At 39.9% G+C, this 18,808-nt stretch overlaps 1 protein-coding gene across 1 annotated transcript; it reads right to left on the bottom strand.

Annotated features, from left to right (window-relative positions):
- Positions 1–2,471: 2,471 nt before the first annotated feature.
- On the bottom strand, positions 2,472–18,627 carry LOC117295811 (chromatin assembly factor 1 subunit A-like). The gene is made up of 13 exons (XM_033778574.1): positions 18,472–18,627; positions 16,875–16,934; positions 13,515–14,284; positions 12,894–12,956; positions 11,405–11,646; positions 10,982–11,063; positions 10,580–10,777; positions 9,819–9,964; positions 8,936–9,107; positions 8,370–8,441; positions 7,775–7,882; positions 6,685–7,009; positions 2,472–6,277 (listed from the first exon to the last, which is right to left on the bottom strand). The coding sequence occupies exons 1-13, from the start codon at positions 18,542–18,544 to the stop codon at positions 4,608–4,610; spliced, it is 3,981 nt and encodes a 1,326-aa protein (XP_033634465.1). The 5' UTR covers positions 18,545–18,627; the 3' UTR covers positions 2,472–4,607.
- Between the last annotated feature and the right edge of the window lie 181 nt (positions 18,628–18,808).

Below are 18,808 nucleotides of genomic sequence, written 5' to 3'. Positions count from 1 at the left end.
GTGGACGCGTTCAAGGGACAGTAAGTGAAATAAAAGTCATAATTTTGACTTTTATACTTATGATATGGGATACAATTTGTAAATTATATTACTAGTCATAGCTATGAATTTTACCTATTCAAAATTATGAGTCATCCGGTCATGTCACATGATTCAATGATCAGGCAACGAACTCCAGGCAATTTCCATGAAGATAATCAATTCACATTTTGAATGTGCACCTATTTTTCTTGGGAATCGTAAAACATTGCTTGAAAAATAAGAAAATAGTCTTGTTGCATGCACTGCAGTTGGTTGCCTCCAAGCTGCCTACAACAAGTTGCCTTGTGTGACACGTCCCACTTTGGTTGCCTCCAAGCTGCCTACAACAAGTTGCCTTGTGTGACACGTCCCACAGTTAGGACTTAAAGGCAGTGGACACTATTGGTAATTACACAAAATAATTAGGATCACTGCAGTTGGTTGCCTCCAAGCTGCCTACAACAAGTTGCCTTGTGTGACACGTCCCACAGTTAGGACTTAAAGGCAGTGGACACTCTTGGTAATTACACAAAATAATTAGGATCACTGCAGTTGGTTGCCTCCAAGCTGCCTACAACAAGTTGCCTTGTGTGACACGTCCCACAGTTGGGATTTAAAGGCAGTGGACACTATTGGTAATTACACAAAATAATTAGGATCACTGCAGTTGGTTGCCTCCAAGCTGCCTACAACAAGTTGCCTTGTGTGACACGTCCCACAGTTAGGACTTAAAGGCAGTGGACACTATTGGTAATTACACAAAATAATTAGGATCACTGCAGTTGGTTGCCTCCAAGCTGCCTACAACAAGTTGCCTTGTGTGACGCCTCCCACAGTTAGGATTTAAAGGCAGTGGACACTATTGGTAATTACACAAAATAATTAGGATCATAAGACCTTTTTGATTATGAGTAATGGGGAGAGGTTAATAGTATAAAACATTGTAAGAAACGGCTCCCTGTGAAGTGAAGTAGTTTTTGATAAAGTAGTAATTTTCCTCAAATTTGATTTTGAGACCTCAGATTTAGAATTTGAGGTCTTGAAATCAAGCATCTGAAAGCACACAACTTCGTGTGACGATGGTGCGACAAGGGTGTTTTTTTCTTTCATTAATATCTCGCATCTTCGACGACCGATTGAGCTCAAATTTTCACAGGTTTGTTATTTTATGCATATGTTGAGATACACCAACTGATCTAAGAAGACTAGTCTTTGACAATTACCAATAGTGTCCAGTGTTTTTAATTTTATGATTTTCTCAATGAGAGTGTCCATTTAACACCTCCGTACAAAGCTGTACGACCGTGCAAAATAAGTCCTAAAAAAAAGCAAACTACAGGGAATTTGACAAAGATGGCTGCAATCAATATAAACAAACCCATTGCCTAAGAACAAAATAAAGCAAAATTATTTGACATTTCTGTTTCATGTTTGCAAATTTATTAACTGTCTTCTTGCGTCTGTTCATAAAAATGTAAGGGAATGGCGATTGTAGTTTTTTTTTGAGAGGAAATGTACATATTATAAAGGATTTGAACTGCCTCTAGCTACCTGGCAATCTTGGTTTTCTAGTTGGTAAGACACTGCTCTAGAATTACAAAGGTCATGAGTTCGAATCCCACCCGAGTAATATGCCTGTGATTTTTTTTCACAGAGCCTGGCTACTGAGTACATGTATATTGCTACACACATCAGTATGGGCAAATTTCATGATGCAAATTTCCATCTATTAAAATGTACAAATTGTCTTTCAAATAATGAAGTATTTACTGCTAATCCGGAGACACACTATTTCAGAGTGTTTCTCAACGTCTACATAGAATTACTATGTACAAATAGTTTTATTCTCAACTTCTATGCATTATGACAATTGACAATAACTTGTATTTCAAAAAAATTTTAATTTAGAGCCACTTCTTTTGGAAAATCACAACTTCAATTAAAAATTTAACTTCACAATTTATAGTACAATTATTTGTTGATCATGTCCCTTTAAGAAAAAGATATCGTAGTTTAATTTTTTTTTTTAAGTGATCATTGTCAAATTGATGTCAAGGTCATGTTATTCATTGAATGTTTTATTAAATTTATATGCAATTATGGTTTAGTGGTCAAAAATGATACAAGGACATTAAAGCCATTGGACACTTTTGGAACAGAAAAAATATAAAAGTCCACAGATTTACAAATAACTTACAGGGTTTACAGAAGGTATTTGTGAAAGATTTCTCTAGTAATATTATTCCATGAAATGCTTTACTTTTTGAGAAAACATTAAAACAATATCAATTCTCGATATCAAGAATTACGGATTTAATTTAAACCATTATGACGGCGAAATGTGCGGAAACAAGGGTGGGTTTTCCAGTTATTTTCTCCAGACTCCGATGACCGATTGAGCCTAAATTTTCACAGGTTTGTTATTTTATATACAAGTTGTGATACACGAAGTGTGGGCCTTCGGGCAATACTGTTTACCGAAAGTAAATAATAATAAATGTATCTATGAAAACTGAAATGGCTTGGTACGTTTATATATCTACACAAATCAAACTACTGTAAAATAAAAATGAGTTTTACCAAGAAAAAAAAACAACAGGAAAAAAAAAAATATCTGCCACTAATCCAAATCTCACTCCTGGCCCCAATAGACCGATCTATTAAGCTCCGCCCCATTGCGTATTGACCAATCACAATGCAACGAAGGTCCAACATGCGTGCGCCTATCTTGGCGCGCGCGGCAGAGTTGTGCATAAAGGCATTGGAGAGGCGCACGTGTTCTTGCCCACATGTTTGTCATGGTCGGAGCATACTGGATCGGTCTATTTCATGGAGCTGCTTATGCACACAAAGTTGCTGAGCATAGTAAATTGTTGCTTACCAACCAAGATAAGGTTACATTTTCAAGAACAATTTGGATTAACCTGGCTTCGGCAAATGTCCGATTATTACTTCAATGTTATTGCCTCCCTCTACATTTAAGCCCCTGGTCATTGCCTAGGTGCATTTTGAAATGTTAGGGTTAGCTAGGGTTTAAATTGTACGCAGCCTGAGGGCAGTGATTTTAGCCTTGAACCAGAAAACTACCGATAAATAACTGTAAATTCTGTTCAGAATTGCAATTTATTTTCCCATAAGACAAATGAGACTTTAAATCTTCTTTTAGTGCTTGTTCAAATAATTTAGTTATAATGTCAAATTATGAAGATAAGTTTTTTTAATTAAGATTCTCGTAAAATAAATTCTGGTCCAGTAAACTACAAGGACTGCAGTTTGAGTTCTGAAGTATTGAAATATACTGTTGGACTTTCATGGAGGTGTGCATTGAACTGCCATCACCAGACAAGACTTTTCCGTCCTGCAAATGGGCCTCTACAAATCACATATTTACATGTAGGTTTTAAATTTTATTTTAAAGTTAACTTTGCTTGTACCTCTCACATATTTCTAACAACTTCAACCGGTCTACCATTTATACAATCTATTCATATCACTCTATGTCATACATAAATATAATATAAAGGATAAAACAATAATGTGCTACTGTATTAAAGATTTATTATAACACAAGAAAAACAAGAAACAAAAATAATCCTTGAAATAGAAAGAAAAACATGTAATTGGAAACCCCACAATTTGTATTCACTGTTCAAAAAAGTTTATATGTTTTGATCTCTTTTAGATATTCAAGACATCTGCTCTATGGGTTGAGGGTTCGATTCCATCAAAGATTCTGTGGATTTTGTTTTAGCCTGTCGTATGGCGTATTTGGCTCTTGTAAAAAAAAAAAAAAAAAACAGGCATGGAAATACAAAGAGGCCTCTATTACCACTAGAAGTGGCATTGGTGCCCCTACAAAAGTTTCCCCCAGACTTAAGTTTTTCCAATGGAAGTGCCCTTTCCAAAATGAAAATGCCCTTGCCCCCCTCAAACATGAAATTCCAGGACAGAAAATTGTCTAAAACTTTGATTGATTTCAAAGCCCGACCTAAATGTCCATATGGTAGGTTTTATAGACTTTCCAGACAACTTGATAAAAATTTGGGTGATTTTTCACAAGTACCCCCAAAAAATTAGGAAGAATATCAGTTCTGCAAAAAGCGCTGGGTAAATAGTTGTTTCACATCGGTGAATAGTGTACAATCGCTTTGTTTGTGAACAGAGCTAACACTAGACCACTGGCCCTTTCAGTGTCAAGCCAGTCAACTCAAGTACAGTGGTCTTGTTTATTTCTTCAAGTCAACATCTTTGTCTTAAAAGAATGATATTCAAATAATGAGTTTGAGTCTCACAAATATCTTTCAATCCTACTGAGTATCACCCATAAAACAGAAGGGAGAAATCTTCTCTTAGTTTGTGTTTAAGATGATAAAGATGTTTTCTCATTTTGGTTCTAGTCTCTTCTCATTTTGATTCTAGTCTCTTCTCATTTTGGTTTTAGACTCTTCTCATTTTGGTTTTAGACTCTTCTCATTTTGGTTCTGGTCTTTTGAAATGAAATGTCAGACCAGTAAAGATTCTGAGCTACGGTGTTAAGAAACTTCCCACAAATTTGAGTCCTACTAAATACATGTATATCCTATCCCTTATTCTATAACAATTACATCCCCTTTATTTACCACCTCACCAACCTCAATGCTCATCTTTTCCTCTGGCGTGTCTGGACAACCCAACTTTGTTTTTTCCTCTAATTTGCTCTCCAAAACTCTTGCTCCTACTTCGTTTATTTCAGAGCTATCTGCCTGGGTAGTTTGTGCCGGACACTCACTCACAGAAACCTGTTTGGCGTCCTTGATATCTTCTGAAGTGTCCATTTTTTCTGTGGTGCATGCGGTCGAGGGTTTGAAGAAATTCTTTAGCGTCGCCGTCTTTTTGGTCGGTTGCTGCGGAAGTGAAAGACCAGTCGATTCATCGAGTATCTTGGGCGCAGGCGCTGCGCTGTTAGCAGCCAACTGTGGCAAAGTCGGGGTACTAATTGGTATTTGGATCATGTTGGATCTTGCAGCTCGCTCTGTAGCTGCTTGCAACGCCAGCATAGCCTTGATGTCTGTGGGGCTCATATGTGGCGCTTTCACCTCTTGGCCGAGCATGGCAGCTTGGTCGATCTGGGATTGCAACGACAGAGAACCTAAGATCTGGGACGTCGTCGTCGTTGTTGGGTGTGATACAACCTGCTTGGGAAGCACGTTCATGTAGTGAACTTGTTCATTCGACAACACGGGTTTGAAAAGTTGGGGCTGAGGCTGCTGAACAGGCTGTCTGGGAATTGATTGTGACAGCTTCTGGATGATCTCCATCGGAGACATGCAGTTATACACCGAGCTGTGGATAGGTACATGTACACCAGCAGCAGGTTGGATCATTGCCTGGTGGGGTAAGGGCATTTCAGCTGGCTTGACTTGCCCTGATTTCATAGAGGCTAGATTTTCTCGTACTGTGTTTCCGTGTAACCTCCACTGCACCTCCCTTGGTATTCCATGTGGATGGGTCATGGGTGAGTTTAGCGATGGGGTATAAACCTGGTGCATCGGCATTCCCTGACTCTGTGGCATCATCACTGGTAACCCACCAGCTGGATTAATCCTTGTGTGGTTATAATTCACGGTTGGTATCCCATGTCCGAGGAGAGGACTCTCCGCTCGTAGCGCCTTCTGAGGTTTCGTGATGTACTGCCATTCGCTCGGGATCGGCAAACTCTGCAGGTTGTAGTGCTGCAGGAGATCGTTGTGAACGTACCAACAAGTCCGCGAGTGTTCTTGACGCCTTTCGCGTACCGCTATGGCGTTGATTGTGATGAGCAGCTGGCGTTTTGAAATGGAGCAATCAATGTTGTCCGCGGTGGTGGTGGTGATATCCGTGGTGGACGTTACCCCAGGAGAGGGCGTCAATGTGGCGGGCGTTACCCCAGGAGTGGGCATCACCGAGGTCCCTACGATCAAAGTGTTAGGTGAACTTTGGCAGACAGCCACTGCACCAACAGTTTGTTGAGCGCTTATAACAGAGGGTTTGTCCACTTCGCCTTCTAGAGATGCAGAAGAAATCGTTGATACAGGCGATCCTTCAGCTGTTCCTGGACTGCTTTTGGATGATACTTCCGTCGGGGTAAATGCCGATGGCACATCTACTGCAGTTCCAGGAGTGGGTTTTCCAGAGTTTCTTTTGAGTGTTTCAAGTCGCCAGAACTCTCTGAACTCGCGTTGTAGAGTCCTGATACCGGCTACATTGCCATGGACTAGACGGATCAAATCAGGCATAGCTATGGGAAAAGAAAAAAAAAGAACATTGCTTGTGTTAATACATGGAAACTGTTAAGGTTTATTTGAGAGAGAATATTCTCATTTGAGAGCAGCACAAGCAGCCACAATACCAGGATGAATAGGAAACGAGAAATGTTCAGTTAGATGTGCGAGGAAAACCCCAATCCACATGCAAGGTTCCGGTCTGAGGCTTTCTCATGGACTTTGAAATGTTTCAATAAAGTGCCCCTTGCCCTCTCATCAAGCATTATTGTACCCATGTGAACTTGTTCTTTTTTATGCAAGTCGCCAGACACACAAGGCCTGAAGGTGTGGGCTACAATTATTTTTTTTCAGAGGCTGTTGCCATCTACTCCTAGGGCTGAAGTTTTTATTCAGACATAAGGAATCTTCCCTCGTCACTTACCCTCAGCAGGTACAGGTCTTTTCATTGAGATTCCCTGCGACACTCCCATGATGGACTTGACATTCTTCAAGGTCGAGTCTTTCCTTGGCATCTCATCATTCGACGTCGTCTGCTTCCTCCTCCTAATGTCTATAGGAGTCGCTGTCAAGGCAACAATCTTATAAGCCTCCATTGCTTTAAGATTGCCAGCCGACGCCTTGGAGGAGGCACTCTCCCACAGACAGCCGACGATGACTGCTTTGAGGACCCCTTGCTGACGTTTCAGCTCTACCTCCCAAGATTTGGCTTTGGCTGCCCGTCTGGCCTTCCAGGACTCCCCTTCCTCCTGAAAGAAATGAAAACATAAAATCAGATACCCATATGAGTGTTGAGTATGGCTAGCCCATCTGACCACCTCACTTCGTGGCTTGTGAATATCGCCAGATACCGGCCTTCCAAATCATCATGCAACTACCAGGGATCGATAGACATGTACCTTTCAGCATTCTCCACTGGCTAATGCCAATTAAAACACCAGCAACCGATTTCACAAAGAGTTCCGATTTCACAAAGAGTTAGGACTAGTCGTAACTTAGGCAGTGTCTCAGGAGACATTCAAACAAATGGCTGGTCCCAAGTTAGGATGAGTCCTAAGCCGAGATAAGACTAGTCTTAACTCTTTGAGAAATCCACCCCTGAAGACCAGTCAGAATTCACTCCAAGTGGTCCGGCTAGCAAGTTCAGTGCTGTAAAGCGCTAAAGTGAAAAAGCCAACCGACTAGCAAAAAGACAAGCAATCTGGTGAGTTACTAAAAGAGTTAAAGACTCTGGATTCTATAGGTAATTGTCAAAGACCAGTCTTCTCACTTTGTGTATCTCAACATATGCATATAATAACAAACCTGTGATAACAATAAAAAAAAAAAAAAAAAAAAAACCTTGTCACACCAAGTTGTGTGCTTTCAGATGCTTGATTTCGAGACCTCAAAATCTAATTCTGAGGTCTCGAAATCAAGTTTGTGGAAAATTACCTCTTTCTCGAATACTACATTAATTCAGAGGGAACCGTTTCTCACAATGTTTTATATCATCAACCAGACCTTATACTGACCTCATCTTCGCCTTCACATCCTTCACTCTCTGAGAGGTATCCGTGAGGAACAAAGAAACCATCGTCTGAGTCTCCTGCATCCACGTCATCTTCACCATCCTCCTCTCCCTGTTGAGTAGAAAGTAATACAGGCATTCATCAATGTATATCTGGTTAGCAATAACACCATGTGGACATCTTTTTTGCTGAGACTGTGTTTGTTGAGAACTAGGTCTTGCTTTTTAACAGCAATAGTGAGGAGGGATTTGGTTGTTCATAACACAAACAGCCCTTGTCCATGTCTGTATTTCTACTACGTCAATATTGACACTGACGCCAAAAGTCACAGCAGAAACATTATAGTTCATAGTTACCAGAGACGGGAAAAAGGCGGAACTCCATAAAAAAACGCGGAATGGAGAAAACAAAAACGCAGAAGTCTAACATGCCTGTTAAAGTGCTACCACTATAGGCCTTAATCACTACCTTCCTTGTTTTATCAGTCAGGCTAACAAAGCTTTCTCTACCATTTAATACTAAGTAGTGAATCAAGTAGAGAACAAAATGTTGACATTTGTTTTCTTCAGTAAGTTTGTTCGAAAGTAAAGCTGCTTACCTCTGAGTGTGAGAGACTTTCTCCTGGCTCCTCCCATTCGTCATCACTGTCAATCTCATAATCCAATAAATCCTGTGGAATAATAATCATACAATTTGTTTGTTGTAAATATTAATACAAAAAAGCTACAACATTGAAAACTGACATGGAGATCTGCTACTGCCTGGTATAAGAAAAAATGAATTTAAAGAAGACAATAATATTTAATTGTTGTCATTGTTGTCATGATTCAAGTCTAGAACTTCAACATTTCAAACAATTTGTTTTAACAACTTAATCACGGAGGGACATTCAGAAGGAAATCATCATTATATTGAACTCTTGCATGAATTAGGACTGTGAGTGGACCCTTAAAAAAAAAACTGAAAAACTACATGTAAGAATGATCGTGTATCGTCAAGTGAGCGCGCGTCACGATTTACGCTGGTCAAATTGGGACACCCCAATAATCCAGTAACTAGGTTTATATCTCACATAACTGTTAGACCCGCCAGATCTACTGTCAAAAATCCTGCAGACTAGAAACCATAAGTTTTTATTTCTAAAATAAAGATTTAGGTCCATACCTCATCCTTCTTAAGATAGTTCCTCGGGTTGACCATTTTACTTTGTTGCCTCCAGGTACCGTAGTAAGCCGGCCGATAGTTCTCATGAAACTGAAGAAATTTGCACTTCATTCTCGTTGTCTGCTTCTTGGGTTTGGGAGACACGGACACTATCTCAACATCCTGTGCATCTCTGAAATACAACGAGTTTGGGAAATAATCAAGAGTTAGAAAAGTAGAATTTTGTCAGCAATTAAAGGTAGAAATAGCAAGACATTAGTGATAAGCGAAGCAACAGCGCATGGTTGCTTGCTTCACCTCCATCAGTTTGCAAGTCACACCCAAAGAACTTACAAAACGTAAACTTATCACCGTTTCTAGATCTCGTTACACATACCAAAAGCATGTGTTTTTTCCAAAAACCTCTCCTAAGCCTATTCATCTTTCGCTGGCTACTGCTGGAATTAGTTTCAAGTTTCAAGTTTCCGGCACTGTCCAAACACTTCTCTAATTCGCTAAAGATTAATTGGGCAGGCTACTCAGTCTCCTTCCTTCCCTCCCTCCTGTGTCCCCCCCCCCCCCCCCAACCAAACTAGGCACAATATAGTCAAATTCACGCTCAAGGGAGTAAAGGATGTGCCACTGATGTCTGATTGTGTTTTGTAAGTAAATTATGTCAGTGTGAATAGTCGTGAGCGACACAATTGATTCACCAAGCAGAAGTCCAGGCTATTCTTGCAGTACTCCTGGTGCGTGATTACACGATTAACCGAGCAGTTGAAAAATGGTAATCGTGATGACTAAGCAGTCAATAGTCGCAACTACGACACTAGTTGCACTAGGCGCCCAGGCTTACCATACATAACATGCTTTTGCAACGTTGAAAGGGTGGAGTAGTACTTACTTCTCTTCACCCATCTTCTCTACGGATGGTGAAGTGGTTCTGCTCGTAGCTTCTTTCTCTTTGGTCTTAGCTGAAGGAGTCTTTCCCATCTTGCCTTTAGCACGAACCTTAGTTCTTAGCTCCTCAAAATATAATAAGGTACAATTCTGAAAAAAATTAATTTGTACAAAAATGTTTTAATACTTCCAGGAAATTGTGAGCAAATTTCATAGGTTTTTAGTTTCTAGATTTTATGTTTCCAAACAGTGTTGTTGACTCAAGTCCGTGACTTGGACTTGAATCAGACTTGAGTCGCAAATTTCATTGACTTGCGACTTAACCTGCTTTGGAGGAAAATAACTTGTGACTTGCCTTGACGAAAAATTAATTAAGACTCGACTTGCACAAACAAAACTTGAGATGAGAAATAACTTAAATAAATAACATTTTATGACAATGCAATTGTTGTTAAAATTAATTGTGGGGAAATTGAGTCTTTGGTGACGATAACGTTGATCCAGATTTTTAAAAGTTTGTCTCAACATCAGAGGGCTTAGTTCGGGACATTATGTGACAAAATTGGACTTGTGACTTGACTGACTTGACACCACATTTCTTGAAGGTGAAATGTTTCTCAAAATGCTTTACACTATTGAAAGCTGTTGTAGGTTTCTAATCAAAAGTTTTTATTGCCACTCCTTCTAAGAGTGATAACCAAACATACACCTCGTCTTAAAACCAAATGTACAGTCAGTAATGTTAGAACTTATAACAAAACCAACCTGATCGGTAAAAGCTGCATCAAATGACTCCTTTGTATCGATGAAACTCGGATTCCGAACCAGTGGAGCTAGAACCATGTGTTCCTTGACCTGGAACGGGGCGTACCAGTTGCTGGACTTCTCCACTACCTCCTTGATAGGAGCAGCTTCCTTGAAGAAACTCTTGAAGAAAGTTTTCTGCCGGTTCTCTTTCTTTTTCTGTCAGAAATTAAACAAAAACTCAAATTTGTACTATAGGGTTTAAATATAACTTTGTCTAAAAACAGCCAAAGTGCTTACTCACCAAGTAAGTTTTCGTGGTCATTAGTTTTTTGAGATTAGGACCCTTACCCTAAAATCTTAAGTGAATCCATCTTAAGTAATATTTTGATACTCTCTGCTCTATTTTCTTGATTTGTTTACCTTTTCTTCTTCCTCTTTGAGCTTCTCATCTTCTATCTGCTGCTTTTCTTCGATCTTCTTGCGTTTTTCTTCCATCTTAGCACTGAAGGTAAAAATGTTTTATTGAATTAAAATGAGTCTGAAAACGCTTTATACTAGCGAAGGCTGCTGTACTTCTAGCCACTTTTATTGCCATTATTTTTAAGAGTGATTATCAAACACATACCTTCCCTTGTACCCTTTGGTAAGGGGCAAATCTATGAGGAAACGGGAACCTTGCACAGGGCACCACAGCAAAAGCACAGGGCACCACAATAAAAAGCACAGGGCAAGCGGCAAAAGCACAGGGCACCACACACCAGCTGAGGGTGCTGTGGGTTATTTGAAGGCCAGTAAATGAGTAATTTGAGTGGTTAGTTTTATCATGAGCATTTAACAACTCACTCAATGATGTCTTGTTTCTTTTTCTTCTCCTCCTCCTTGGCCATCTTCTTCTGCTCTCTGTCCAAGTCCTCTGCCTCTTTCTTCAGCTGTTTCTCCTTCTTCTTCTCTTCTTTCTCTAGCTCTTTCTGTTTCCTTGCTTCTTCTCGTTCTTGCTCCTTGGCGGCCTTGAGATCCATCTTCTGACGTTTCCTCTCAGCCTCCTCTTCTTCCAGTTTACGTTTCTTTTCGTTGCGCAGTTTTATCTGAGGAAACCAAATTGTATCCAAGAGATGTTCAAAAAATTTAATGGCTGATTAAGATGCTACAATTTTTCATTAAACCAACCGCATGGCATCAGGGCCATGTTAAGATAGGCAGGAACATCTAATCAAGTACAATGGCTGACCTTGTACCACCGCTGCTTACTCGCTGACAGTTAGTTTTGCGCATGTGGGAAATTGTTGACGAGCGCCCTCTTGAGTCAAAATCGTAAATAAAACATAGCCTTTCAACCGTTGAAAACGATCTGGGGTCATCGCGATTTTTGACCAATTAAAAGCCAAGATGGAAAACTAAACATGAATATGCAATGAAGTTAGTTGCGATGGTCGGATTTTGAGTCGAATTGATCCTTCAAAATCTACGTAATGTGAATTTTCTTGTTGAGAAATAGACCTCACACGTAAGAAATATATAACAACTGATGTTTTCCACTCAAAATTGAGAAAGCAAACCCTTTGAAAACAATTCCCTGTTTATTTTTGTAACACATGACGACGTTCTGGTGAAGAATTTTTATCAAGGGTAATGTACACAAGCATTGGGCAATTGCGCTTTTTGTGACGTGTGCACATTGTATAAACATTGTGCAGTGTATGCGTTTGTTAAGTTTGTATGTGAAACATGTAGGCCGCGTCAGAAAAACGTCGGTGGAATCCCACTGATTTTGATAATTCCAGAGAGGGTTTGCTGCTATATAAACGGAATAATTTGATAAAATAATAATTTTCCTCTACAACAAACATTGTTTTAATATCAGGGAAATTCAATTTTACTCACAACAGTCTAACAAAACTCATCGTTGACGTCATTCGGTCTCGCTGTTAAAGTCATAGAAACATGCACAAAACAGCGATGGGGTCACTGCTATGAATAATTCATCTCATGTTGGACTTTCTGAAAATCTCGCGCATGCGCAAAACTAATTGGCACTCGATGTAGAGCTCTGAACAGCGGTGGTACATGTAGTACACATGGTGTCAGCTTTAATAGATGTTTCAGGCAAAATTTAAAGGCCGAGGAGGTTTTGTAAAAATCCTGAAGTTTGAGGGAAGAAGACAGCAACAGATTTGGGACTGAGCTTAGACACACAAAATTCTATCCATTGTTTGGGAAATTTGCATACGTTAAAATAGTAAAACAGTGCATTACTCAGTATGTCTGGTGCAAACTAACATCTCAAAGTCTCACAATCTTATAAAAAATGTTATATATTAATGTGTTCTCATACCTTCTCTTCCCTAAGTTTCCTTCGTTCCTCTTCTTTCTTCAAGGCTTTGGCAGATAACGGAGTCTACCAAGAAAAAACAATATAACAAAAGATCAAAAAGGGTTTCATTGATTAGATGGAGATCTCCTTTTTACAAATGTTTAGCTCTCTGTCAGCAGCAGTCCCATCCCTGAATGTTGCATCAGCCATCTGACTGAGTCTCATAAAACACGATGACTATGTAATGCCATTTTGCTCTTTAATTCACAGACAACTACATCAAGACGGCCTACACCGCTAAAAAATCACACAAAATAGCGAAATTTATCATAGTTTTGCAATGAACTTATACTTTGCAGCCACTAACAAGTCATCCCAAGATTGTCGTCGCGAATAATTGTTTTGGGATGAGTAAATTCAAAGCAAAGTTTTAGTGAAAGTGTTATTGAAAATTAATCGCTAAGTTGCAATAGATATTTTAATTAGCGACTGGTTTCGGGGTTTGCGATGATCAAAAGGCATTATTGAAAATGCCCCTGGTCCATTAAACATTTTGTGTCAAATTCTAGTCCTGCATTCCAGAATTGTAAGCTATTTTTCAAACTGATTCTTACATTTTTCACCACCTTCTTTATTTCTCACCTTTGAGGCAGTCTTTGCAATCATTTTTGGTGTTGATAGATTACCAGCTGATGACAGTGTGCCTGTTGAACTCTCAGCCTCACTTGACTCTCCCGATGTCTTGCTTGTTCCGTCCTCCATGGGGACTGCAGTCGGTGTTGCTCTCAAATCCTCATCCTCTTCATCTTCCATGTCAGCATCGTAGCCGAGTTTAGACGCCGACTTGGAATCTTGACTCACCTCCAATGTGAGATCAATCAGACTTTCCTCTTCCAACGTCTTGTTGCTTCTCGGCTGCTCAGAGCCACCCTCTGAGATGTCGTCGGCATCCTCATCTTTGACGACATCGCTGGTCGACAAGACCTCATCGTCGTCAATCTCGATGACATCATCAGATGTGGACACCTGAGGTTGCTGGGTTATCTGAAGGAAGCTTTCCAAGAGCTTGGGTTTAGTGGTTGTTAACCTCCTTGGGGTCGTCGATGAGGCCACTTTCCCTCCATCTTGATCTTCACAGCTCGATGTCACCTCTGGCTCAAGATCTGACGCCTGGATGCAGGGTCTCTTAGGCGTTCCGGGCGAAACCGCGACCTTCTTCTTTGTTGAACTCTCGAGTGTTTTCTTCAGCGTTGTCTTCACGTCTGGAGTCTTGCCTTTAGTTGATAGGATCAACGACGCAGATTTCTCCGAGCCAGAGTGTTTGCGTTTTTTGGTAGGTAGGGTGTCAACGGTCGGAGACTTGTGGCATTGATTGGGTGAGGGGGAAGATAGGACTTTGAATGGCAGACGAGCTGGGGGAAAAGAAAACATACAAACGTATTACAACAATTAAAAAACTAACAGGGCATTCCTATATCAAAAATAATTGTCTTTTTAATGAAGGCAATTATGTCTCTATGAACCTGGCATGCCACTTTTGCCATCTACGATCAGTAACAAATTAAAATTTCCCATACACAGGAAAACCTTCCCCTTGGAAAGATCGTCTCTGAATAACCAAAGTTCACGGTATTTTGTATTGACACTGAAAAGGAACAGAAATTCTAAACCCCTGGTCAACAATCAGCTCTCCTCTAAAAGTTTTCATTGAACCAACCAATGTCAGTAACTAATTGACTTGCACCTGTGGCAGCTTAATCTGTAGGTTAAACAGGTGCTACCTAATTACCGCTTCCTTAAAGCAGGAAACTTCGTTCAGCAGCAAACCCCTACACAGCCAACGTTGATTACCAATCATAGCATAGGACTAGTCAGTAGTCAGTTTATGGTTGTTAACTCTAGCAGTGCTCTGTAATCAATACATGTAGACAGTACCTGTAAATTTCTAACTATTTTAAAAGAAATAGCAATTGAAAATTCTAGGAATATGACTGCAGTCACGACATACAAAGGTTCAAAGCGCAATTTGCAAACTTTATGCTGGCTAGTCCTAATGCTGGCAAAACTTGAACTTTCATAAAGGTTGAGATTACCAAAACCCAAATAGAATTGTTTTAAATAGGGCAGACTATATACAAAGTCCGAAAGTTTAGCTGATTTAAACAGCCCAGGACACTGCACAGATAAAGGTATTAGCCCTACACAGAATTGTTAAAGGATAAAAACATCAGATTTTAGTCTGAAAGATTATTGATTGTGAAAAGTTCATCCTCAAAACCAATTTTTCTGTGAAACATTTCCCTCTGAAATGAAGTCAGATTCTAGATAACTGTACCTGAAGAATTGTTTTGTTTTGTTTTGTTTTTAAATGCAACACCTAATTTGAGTTGTGAACAACCCAAATTCAGACCAATGTGTGCATTTTTACTATGTTCTTCTTGCTCACACAAGGATTAAGCCCAAAATTCCAAAGGTTTATAATTTCATTGTTGATCCAACAAAACATGGACATTGTCTGTGATTATTTTGTCAGCTCTACCAATCCTGTATGATACCTTGCACAATTTTGATGAGAGAGTTTGTTTAAAATATACATTGCATCTAGAGCCTTCATCCATGGGATTAAATCATTTGAATTCCTGTAACCCGTTTCACTGCACCATTGTCTAAATCTTTTAAATCTGATTAACGTCGTTGATGAATCACAGGAGGAAACAAATAATATCCTGAAAACTTTCCCTCTGCCCAGGGGTGGAGCTTCAGGAATTGAATTAAATGCTCTCTCGGGAAAACATTGTTGTAAGGTGTCTCCCGTTCGTGGGATTTGAGGCACGTTGAGTTATCAATGTATGTTTGGTTTGCTGTAACACCATATTTATATCTACTTGCTAGGTAAACTATGTTCTTTTGAGAACTTGTCTTTTTATATACTCTACTACCACGGAATAGATTTTTCTCTGAATTTGGGAGACTTCCCTACTGCCGCGGAAAAGATTTTGGGTAGTTCAGAGACTTCTCAGTTCTGAAAAGAACTGTCAGCTGCTTATTAACGACTACCTGGGCGGAAGGTAGGAAATCGGTAGGGAGTACTACTTTTGCTTAGTGGATCTAGAGGACTTTTAGTTTTTAACTTCACAGCCGCGGAGTGAATCCAGTATGGCTTACATCGATTTGGCCACCACCCTCAAGGAACTTGTCTACAAGTATCTCAGGAGATTTCAGCAGGTAATTAATAACTTCCTCTCCACTTCTTGCCTTGTTCTCCACAGCAGAAATCTTCTAGCTGTTTATAGTCGTTGAGTGAAAAATTGTGGCTTAAAGTTATACTTGCATTTGTACTTGTAGGGCTTGCAATTAAACTGGATGCAGAGTTGCCAACATTTAGGGACAATAATAATAGTGGCTTCTGCTTTACATAACACAATTTAAGGTTTACAGGGTTCTGTGGTACAATATGCAGCCAGTCAATTCGGGAACAGAATTTATGTGCACTGGGTTGCATTACACAATATTCCTTTGTGCACAAAATCCTGGTCCAAAAATATTTTGAGCTAAAAGCCCGGTGTCCCCCCCCCCCCCCCAAAAAAAATAAATAAATAAAGTTCACGCTCTAATTAAAGGAACATTACAGAATTGGTTTTGCTAGGGAAAAAATGCTGGCAGTGTAAGCACTCTATGTAATCCACAATACATAAACTGACAAACCTGCAGAAATTTTAGATCGATCGGCCATCTGGGTCACGAGAGAATAGTGCAAAAACGATTACAAATTTTGCATTGCATCGATGCCGAAACAAAAATGAATAAAACACTCACTGAGCGATAAACTCCAAACGCGAAATTAGATTATTTATTTTTCATCAAATATGAAATTTCAGACAGAAATATTTCAAGGGATGTTTTCAACGTTAGACTGGTAAGTTTTATGCAAAAATTATCATGATTCTTGTTTCTTACCAATTCTGTAATGTTCCTGTAAGATAAAAATGTGATTGAACAAACCTTGCTTCAACTTCTTAGATGGAGGACTCATGATGGACAGCTTTGATTTGACCTCTGAATCTGAAATACAAATAGATATGCCAATGAAAAACAATTACACTTCGGGTTGAACAAAGAAAAGTTGACTAGAGTGGGACTTGAACCCGAGACCTACGGATTTATGTGCCGGCACTCGACCAGGCCTGACTCTACCAACTGAGCAATACACCGATCCATTAGGCTCCGCCCCTGGCCAACATGTGAGTGGGCAGAGCCTAATGGATTGGTGTATTGCTCAGTTGGTAGAGTCAGGCCTGGTCGAGTGCCTGCACATAAATCCGTAGGTCTCGGGTTCAAGTCCAACTTTAGTCAACACTTCAGCCTCTCAATGCCATTCACACCTCTGTCGCGCGTGCAAGCATACGCCCACCAATGTCTTTGGACTTTTGGTTGTGCAATGGGTTGTGATTGGTCATTGCGTAATGGGGTGGAGCCTAATGGATCGGCCTATTATTAAGCCCGATGTTGGCGATCTCCTTATTTTGCGAAAAAGAAAAAGTCTAACTGAGATTAAGGTTAAGAAGAGTAAGATCCATCACAGGCGCTGATTCAATTCGCTGGACAGCAAGGTGCTTTAATACAATTAGAGCCTACAATGTTTTTTTTTGCAAAATTATGATGGGTTTCTATCCACCAAAAAAGTGGTGATTTTACCTCCCGAAGTGAAAGGTCTTAAACCATGACGAACGTACTTGCCAAATGGGCAATTTTTACCCATGTGGTAATCATGGTCGGTGTGATGTGAGAAAATGGTTGCGGTGCGTGTGAGGTGAGACAGACATGACCAATGTCAATGACAGAAATGACAGAAATGACACTGTCTCTGTCAGTGTCTGTGTGACAGACCCCTTCTGAACATTGTTTTGAGGCATTTGACAAGAAGGCGATCCACAATGCAATCCAGTCATGACTCAGGAGTCAGATAGACAGCACTACGTACCACCACTCCAGAGTCATCATGCCAAGATTAAGTGGCAGTGACTGAAAGGAAGTGTGTACAATTTTACAACAAATGCAGTTAATTTAATTTTTAAAAAAATAAAAAAAAACTGGCCAATGTAAACAAACACGATACAAATTTCACGAGACTAGCTGGTCTGGATCTGGATCTGGATCAATATTCTCAACGCTCTTACTAGAGCAAAACGAGAAGAGTGAGTGTGCGCGGTGCAGTTTTTAGTTACTTCTTAGGTGAGATATGACGGCTCCTTTAAAGATCTTATTGTCCGTGATGGCTATGATGTCTGGTGGTAATGTGTTCCAGTCTTTTACTGTTTGGGGGAAGTATATATTTGAAACAGTCTTTGTTTGCGGAGAACAGTTGGTAGGCCTTGTTGTGATTGTGTCTGGAGGTAAAACATACAATTGAATTAATCAAATATAATTAAGAAAAGTGTATGGGAATAAAATAGGTTTAGTTTACCATCCCCGATCAGGCGGCCACTGCAAAACAATGTCATGAAGTGATCATTAAAAAAAATGTATAAAAACATACACAAACAAATGAGCTGCGAGTCCGACTGGAAAAAGTGGACAAATTTACGATTGTTAAACTTACCGGGGGACGATGCTAAAGATCGCTTCTTTGATCCTACGACGTCACTTGGATTTGGAACATAATCACCGATCATAATGATGGGAAATTTTCAAAAGAAGGGAGAAAACAGGAACAAATTGGGACGACAACAGACAGGACAATCCCCAAACCCAAACCCCAGGTTAAACTTGGCGGGAAATCTACGTGGGTAAAATTAGCCATCAAGTCTACCGCCGTAACATCAAAGCTAGAGTATGATTGGCCTGTCATTGGGAAAACTATGTTGGGAAACCAATCAAATGTGATCAGACACAATGGTAATATTTCCTGATGATGAAAGACGGTGTTGTTGATTGGG

This window comes from Asterias rubens, chromosome 10 (assembly GCF_902459465.1).
Source record: "Asterias rubens chromosome 10, eAstRub1.3, whole genome shotgun sequence".
NCBI classification, from domain to species: Eukaryota; Metazoa; Echinodermata; class Asteroidea; order Forcipulatida; family Asteriidae; genus Asterias; species Asterias rubens.
This window is presented reverse-complemented; position numbering and strand designations above follow the sequence as displayed.

Bases quoted from the DNA above. Each gene is read 5' to 3' on its own strand.
- LOC117295811 (XM_033778574.1), bottom strand. From the start codon at position 18,544: ATGATCGGTGATTATGTTCCAAATCCAAGTGACGTCGTAGGATCAAAG. The intron at 11,647-12,893 runs GTATGAGAACAC...TGGTTTCCTCAG, and splicing joins GGAAACTTAGGGAAGAGAAG to ATAAAACTGCGCAACGAAAA. The intron at 10,778-10,981 runs GTAAACAAATCA...AATTTCTGACAG, and splicing joins TCAAAGAGGAAGAAGAAAAG to AAAAAGAAAGAGAACCGGCA.